The sequence below is a fragment of the Crotalus tigris genome, unplaced genomic scaffold, assembly GCF_016545835.1.
Source record: "Crotalus tigris isolate CLP2741 ecotype Arizona unplaced genomic scaffold, ASM1654583v1 scf7180000017701.1507938, whole genome shotgun sequence".
In the NCBI taxonomy this organism is placed as follows: Eukaryota; Metazoa; Chordata; class Lepidosauria; order Squamata; family Viperidae; genus Crotalus; species Crotalus tigris.
The window spans coordinates 1,093,036-1,099,958 of record NW_024096577.1 but is presented as its reverse complement, the minus strand read 5'-3'; the positions used below and the strand labels follow the sequence as shown (position 1 = coordinate 1,099,958).

Genomic DNA, 6,923 nt, shown 5'->3' with positions numbered 1-6,923 from the left:
CATTCGACCCCAAATGGGGTCCCGACCCACAGGTTGAGAACCACTGCATTAGACACATGATATATCTGCATAGTTTGATGTTACATAAACAGCCCTTCCATCACTCTGTAAATTTCAGGGTGATGATGATCACCTAAATCCTAAACTATTCCAAGGTGAGCTCTTCAAATCTGAATTTATAACTTAATCCAAAGAATGCTCCACATACTGCTGGGCTTATGAAATAAGCTTTATTGGGAACAAGGATGTAGAATTCAGTCCTTCTTGGCTGCTGCTTTCCTCATTGCTGCCAGGACATTGCTGAGTTCTTCGCGCTTCCTCTTGGCACGAATGTGAGTCCCTACCTGTGAGGATAAGGAGCAAAGTGTGTTGGCATCTAGAGCCAGAAACCTGGCAGAAAAAACAGACTTGTGTGATAGAAATTGTCTGGAGAATATGCTGATTAGAAGAAAAAGGAAAAAAGTCCCAGTAAATCACTCTGAACTCGCTGGCCATTATGTCAGGAACCCAGCCTGATCCCGTTTCTTCCAGGAAACGCAAAACATTCCGGAGTTAAGAAAAGCCCAGGTCTTAAGAGATGCTAGGCCTGATTGTTTGGAACACGGCTGATGTTTCCCAGTGCCAGACGACTTAATTATCCTGGCTGTTTTGGATTGCCTCCCAGCCACTTTTACAACAGCTGCCAGCTCTCAGCTATTTTTGAATCAAGGAAATCTTGAATCAAGCTCAACTTCCTGTGACTTAAACGGACACATCCCTGCAGTTTTCTCAACAGCAATACAAATAAGTTGGCAATGTCTAAAATTCTGGGATTCTTTGCTCAACAGCCATGGCAATTTTTAGTGGTGCCATCCAAGGGACAATGGTTCTTGATGCTGCTTCGCTTCATAGCACTGAGACTGGCCAGGCTGATCTTAACTACAAAGGGGCAAATGGGCTCCTATCTCAACTGGAACTGTGTGGTGTGACCACTCCTTCCTGTTGCTCTATTCACGGTGGCAATGAATCAAAGAGGGCAGGAACACAACATCCCACACAACACAAAGGAAGCACCTTCCTCTGATGGTTCTTGGTTCTGCCCTTAATGGACAACCTTACAGGCTCCCAATCACCCACCATCTGCTCTGTGCCACACTCACTCTTTTCTTTATGAACTTCAGAGCTCTCTTGTCTTTGGAGACTTTGAGCAACTCCATCGCTCGTCTCTCATATGGTGCAAAACCACACACTTCCCGGATCATGTCCCGCACAAATTTGGTGTGTTTGGTCAGCCGCTGTTTGGAGAAAAAACAAAACAAAACAGTGCAACAGATTTCCATAGGGAGGAGGCACTGGTTTTTAAAAAGAAAAGTTCCCACATAAGGGCCTTCTATTTTGAGCACGTATAGACATAGAAGCATGTCTTTAAAGCCTTCCCTAAGGTGGTACCATCCAGATATACAACTTTCAGAATTCCAAGGTAGCATCAGGATAGGAAGACTAGGCAATATGGTGATGTTTCTACTCTTTAGGAGATTATGATCTACAACAATGAGAAAATAACAACCGAGGAGGTAAGTCAGAGGCCTCCTGTCCTAGGCAGACTCTTCACCCAGATGTATTGTGACAGACTGCTCCGAATTGCTGGGATAGCAATGTAAGATGCTGCAATACATCCTTCAAGAAAGCATTGGAAGAACAAATCTTGAGTGATATACATTCTTCTACACCAGGGGTCCCCAACCTCCCAGCAGCAGCCCACTACCAGGTTGTGGCCTGTTCGGAACTGAGCCGTGTGGCTGGTGCACACGCGCGCAGCTCGACTTGTGTCAGCAGCGGGCTGGCGTGCTTGATTTGCCTCAGTGGCAGGACGGCGTGCATGCCGCAGCTCAACCTGCGTAAGTGGTGGGCTGATGCACATGTGCGCAGCTCAATTTGCGCAAACGGCAGGCCGCCATGCACATGTGCACTGGCCCTCTACTTGTGGGGGCCAATTCCCCTCCCCCACCAGGCCATAAAGGTTGGGGGCCACTGTTCAAAACAAGTGTTTGTCAACCTTGGCGACTTGAAGAGGGGTGGACTTCAACTCCCAGAATTCCCCAGCCAGCACAAGGAGTTGGTCCACACTTCAAGTAGTCAAAATTGAGAAATAATGCTTTACACCAGGTAACATGGTTTCCAAGGGGATCACATGAGTGCCTAACCATTAACTATTATCTTTATTAAGGACAGATATTCTTGATGAAGAGAATTGGGAGCAATTGAGAGTAAGGACTAATTCTTTTCATTCCCTGCTGCCTTGACTGAATGCCGGTGGCTCCATGCAAATCCACACCCTTTTTTTTCCAAGTGTTGCACGATGACCAGTGATGATGAAACAGGAAAAATCAATGTGTGTCTGGTGAGTGAAATGCTGTATTAAGTAGCTGATCCTACAGACATAAAGACTGAATGTGAGCAGCATGTGGAATGAAAAGTTGCAGTGTGCTCCACTGCGCCAGAATTGATAGTTTAAAAAAAGATATTTGTGTTCTTGGGGTCTTGCTCTACTGTCTTATATTCGGCTTCTCAGACAAGGAGTACGTCCGGGAACGTGCATTGCATTATCTTTCTGTGACACAATTTTCTCTTGAGGCAAAACACTGGTACAGAGTTTCTTCTTTGCTATATATTGAAGAACATGGAAAACTTAGCTCTTCAGGAAGGTCAAGAAAAGAGTTTGGATTTTAGAGCTTATTCCCCATCTCTGTCTTGTATTGAACACCCCCTTGGCTTTGAGCCCCAACAGCCTTGTCATTCCATGAAATTGCTGTTTTGTATTTCAATTCGAGAATCCTAATCTGATTCACTGAAGCATCTCATTCAAACAATCTCCCACTGTTTAATACAATGAAAGCTGGGTTTTTTTGCTGGCTCGCACTTTCAACCTCCTTAAAGAAGAGTATAGGAGTCCTCACTTAACCACTGTTCCTGGAATTTCTGTTGTTATGTGATCCAGTCATAAAGCACATCACACAACAGCATCACTTAATAATAGCAATCCCAACAGCTCCCACTGCTATCGTTAAGCATTGATCACAGGTCAGTAAGCAAGGATTCACATGAACAGGACTTGCAACTTCCTTCCAGCTTTCAATAAGCAAAGTCGGTGGTCCTAATCACATTGTTTACTTTCTTAGACGGCTTGCAAACCAGCTGGTGGAGGGGTGAACGCCACGGAGGGTAGGTGGGGGCTGCCGCAGGGTGCAAATGTGGGAGAAAAAAATGGTGAGAACAGAAGTGACTTATGGGAGGGATTTATAACCTTCCCTGCTGGTTTCCCATTGACTTTGCTTGTGGGAAGCCAACGGAGAAGGTTGCAAATGGCAATCCAAGACTGTTGGACCCTGCAACTACTGTCAGTGAAAGCTGGTTAATCAAGTGCCCAAATTGTCCCAAAGGCAATGGGAGTTTCTTGAGGACTTGCCTTTTGGAAAAGCATCTTTGGGACAACCATGACCCTGGATGATTGAGAATCTCCATAGAAAAGCGCCCAAATAATGATTACACGATCGTGGCAATGGTTCAACTTTAAGGACCCCTTATTCAGTGCTGTTAACTCTGTACAGCTGCTGAATGAGTGGTCACTGAGTGAGAACTATCTGCATGGATTTTGAAGAGGGCACTTCTTAATCCAATATTGGAATGTGTGACCCTGAAATCCATTACCTTCCTTTAGAACAGGGCTGTCAAACTGCCGGCCCGCGGGCTGGATGCATCCTGCCGAAACCACCACCCATCCCAGCTCTTGCAATGGGAAAAAAGTCACATGTTACGTGGCGAGTTTGACACCCCTGGTTTAGAAAAACTACTCCCATCTTCATTTGCAAATTGTCTTGAAACAGATCAGACTGCCCATTTTGTCCGGGGCTGTCTACTCCGAGAAAACTTCACTAAGCTCTTGAACAACTGAAACCATCTTTCATTTATTTGTTAGTACCCGAGACCCTTTTTTTGCTGAAGATGCTGGGGACTGAATGAGAACCTAAGTGCAAGCCACAGCCCTTTTCTAGTAGAACAGCGGTTCTCAACCTATGGGTCGCCATTTTACGGGGGTCGCCAAACAACGCGATCCGCCATTTTTTCCCCTCAGGGGGCGGCGTCGCGCATGCGCGCCACGCATGGGGCCGCCGCCGCGCATGCGTGCCGCGTCCGTGTGACCGGGGGTCGCCGTATAAAAAGGTTGAGAACCGCTGTATTAGAATCTTGTTAGCCATTTATTTTTTCATAGATTCAAATAAGGTCAAACCCAAAGAACTGTTCCCATATCTTAAAGTGATTCAGAATCAGGAATAAGGAGGGCTTGCAGAGTCTGCTACTTTAGGGGTCCCCAATCCCCAGGCCGCAGACTGAGAGCGATCCATGGCCCATTGGGAACCAGGCCACACAAGTAGCGGGCAAGCATGCAACACCTTTATTTGCACGTGTGCAGGAATTAGGTTGCACGCACAAAACCGTCCCCTCCCTCCCCCGCTGCTGCCAGTCCATAGAGCTAGAAAGGTTGGCGACTGCTGCGCTACTTCATGACTCTTCTCCCACCTGCTCCAAAGTCCACACTTACCCCACGACGTCGACAGTGACGGGGTTTAGACATATTCTTGGTCACTTTGTGGCCTTTGTTCAGGCCAACGGCCATTGGATATCGGATCGCCATGGCTAGAAAAGAGCAGGGAGTAGTTATGATTAGTTGTGTACTCTTTTGTTCCCCCAGTCATCCAAAGAGATGAGTCAGCATGCTCTTCCACTCATGCCAGACAACCGATCCACTTTCTTTTCCTGGAACCCCTCACAGGGTTGTTTTTGTGGGAAAAGTAGGAGGAAGGAGTATTAGCGTGTACACTGCTTTGAGTTACTTATAAAGTAATAAAGGCAGGATAAAAATCTAATAAATAAAAATCCGTCTCTGCTTCCAATTCAATTTCCTACAAGGAATGGGCAGCATTTCAGATTTGAAGGCAAGGTCCTTTGGAATGTAAACTGTCTGCAGCTCCATATATCAATATATCTTTTCCTGGATGACCCTATAGCAGGGGTAGGCAACCTTGGCTCTTTTATGAGTCTTGGACTTCAACTCCCAGAATTCCTGAGCCAGCTTGGCTGGCTCAGGAATTCTGGGAGTTGAAGTCCAGGACTCATAGAAGAGCCAAGGTTGCCTACTCCAGGTCTTGGGGGAAGGAATCGCCACTTATGTGAATGAGTTTCCAAATAAATTACTATACGATCATTGTGCCTGCTGCCACGCTGAATCCTGTTGTCTCCCTCCAATGCCCGCGGTTAGGCACTTTTTTTTAGATCTACCAACTGAAACGAATCAGGAGCCGTTTATTCTATTCGAGTCCCTCGTGCCTTAAACGCCTAGACTTTTCCTAGACCCGACAGCCATCGCTAAGGCTCTTTTGTGACACGTCTTTTGCCCCCCAGCCAGATCCGGGCCTAGACAACCCTCCTTCCTTTAGCCCGCCTGGCACGTCCAGGCCTCCTCGACTGCTTCCGCGCTAACGGATGGACCCCGATCCTCCAAAACCTTCCATCCCCAAGCGAAAGAACTCACCTCCCTTAGTTCTGCCGCAAAGGCCCCGCCGGAAGAGGAAAGCCGAAGCTGCGCGCGCAATACAACCCGCTTCCGCTACAGTTCCCCCCCCCCCGGAGCATAGAGGAGGCCAGAGGGGCTACTGGGTTCAACGGGAAATAGTGAAGCGTTGACGGTTCTTTCAATCCGGGTCAGGCGAAAGCGATGAAGACGGTGACCATGGAGGCTGGGCTGGGTTCGATGCCGGTACCGCGTGCAGAGCTGAAGCTGGTCCGACTGTTGAGCCGTTGTGAGGCGATGGCGGCCGATAAACGAAATCCGGACGAGTGGCGGTTGGAGAAGGTCCGGAGGGGGGGGGGCGGAATGACAGGCACAGGCAGAGATTTGACAAGGGTTGTATTTTTTGCTCTGCATGGTAGCACTCAGTGGCCGGCCGGCCGGCCTGCCCTGTTCAACTGAATCGCGACTTATGCTATTAAATAAATGCATCATTTGCTTTTAAATAAGGAACCGTCCCGTACCATTGTATTATTTTATGGCAGAATGTTTGCATTTGCAACGTTCGGCAGTCTCTGGCAGGGCTCTCCCAACATAAAGCCAAATCAGAGGGGTTTCCTAGCGATTACGTGGACACCCCGCGTTAGGGTTTGGCCGAGCCTTTGAAGCAGTTTGCCACCGGCTTCTTCCAGTTTTTTTTTTTTTCTTAACTTCCCAATCTAACTGCAGCTGTGGAATATCCTGGTTTCCCATCCAAATACTCCATCTGATATTACTTAGCTGTTTTAAAATTAGGCTAGGTGCTGCGTGGGTTGCTGCTAATGTTGGAAGCCACTCTTGTTTTAGCCCAACCTGCAGGGACTGCACTCGCATACTGCATTAATGCATGATTTGCATTGTATAAACTACAATTTGATTCACATCTTGGGTTACCAACCACAGTGCTTGTTTGCATAGCACACTAAGCTCAAACAAATACTATTTTGGTTTAATACAGTGTAAGCTAGGTCAGTGGAAACCCTGTTATAGAGTCTAGTTTTTCAGTCCAGTTTTGGCCATCGTGATACAAAAAAGATGTTGAAACTCTACAAAGAATACAAACGAGCAACAAAGATGTTTAAGGGGATGGAGACTAAAACATTTGAAATGTTGCAGGAACTGACTGTCTAGTCTAAAGAAGGATTAGGGGTGACAAGATAGCAACCTTCCAATATCTAAGGGACTGTTGCAAAGAAGAGAGGGCAAAGAAGAAAGGGCCGGCTATTCCTCAAAACACCTGAGGGCAAGACAAGAAGTAAGGGATGATAACTTATCAAGGAGAGATCCAACCTAGAATTAAGGATAAATTTTCTGACAGTGAAAACAATCAGTGGAATGT

General features: G+C 46.8%; 2 protein-coding genes across 3 annotated transcripts in view; one reads left to right on the top strand and one right to left on the bottom strand.

Annotated features, from left to right (window-relative positions):
- Nucleotides 1–211: 211 nt before the first annotated feature.
- RPL36 (ribosomal protein L36) lies at nt 212–5,676 on the bottom strand. Its single transcript, XM_039338512.1, has 4 exons — nt 5,570–5,676; nt 4,580–4,674; nt 1,140–1,274; nt 212–344 (listed from the first exon to the last, which is right to left on the bottom strand). The coding sequence occupies exons 2-4, from the start codon at nt 4,670–4,672 to the stop codon at nt 255–257; spliced, it is 318 nt and encodes a 105-aa protein (XP_039194446.1). The 5' UTR covers nt 4,673–4,674; nt 5,570–5,676; the 3' UTR covers nt 212–254.
- The window catches only part of USE1 (unconventional SNARE in the ER 1), a 16,162-nt gene continuing 14,889 nt past the window's right edge, over nt 5,651–6,923 (top strand). Inside the window, exon 1 of one of the 2 annotated variants that reach the window (XM_039338510.1) lies at nt 5,651–5,890. In XM_039338510.1, the coding sequence (XP_039194444.1) occupies nt 5,753–5,890 (138 nt within the window). In that variant the 5' untranslated portion in view covers nt 5,651–5,752. The remainder of the gene's footprint in view (nt 5,891–6,923) is intronic. The other variant, XM_039338511.1, reaches the window with a different exon arrangement.

What these genes read in the sequence shown, in the direction of transcription:
- RPL36 (XM_039338512.1), bottom strand. Translation starts at nt 4,672, where the DNA reads ATGGCGATCCGATATCCAATGGCCGTTGGCCTGAACAAAGGCCACAAA. An exon ending in GTCACTGTCGACGTCGTGGG is followed by an intron (nt 1,275 to 4,579) that starts GTAAGTGTGGAC and finishes TTCTCCAAACAG; the next exon opens with CGGCTGACCAAACACACCAA. An exon ending in TGAAGTTCATAAAGAAAAGA is followed by an intron (nt 345 to 1,139) that starts GTGAGTGTGGCA and finishes TTATCCTCACAG; the next exon opens with GTAGGGACTCACATTCGTGC.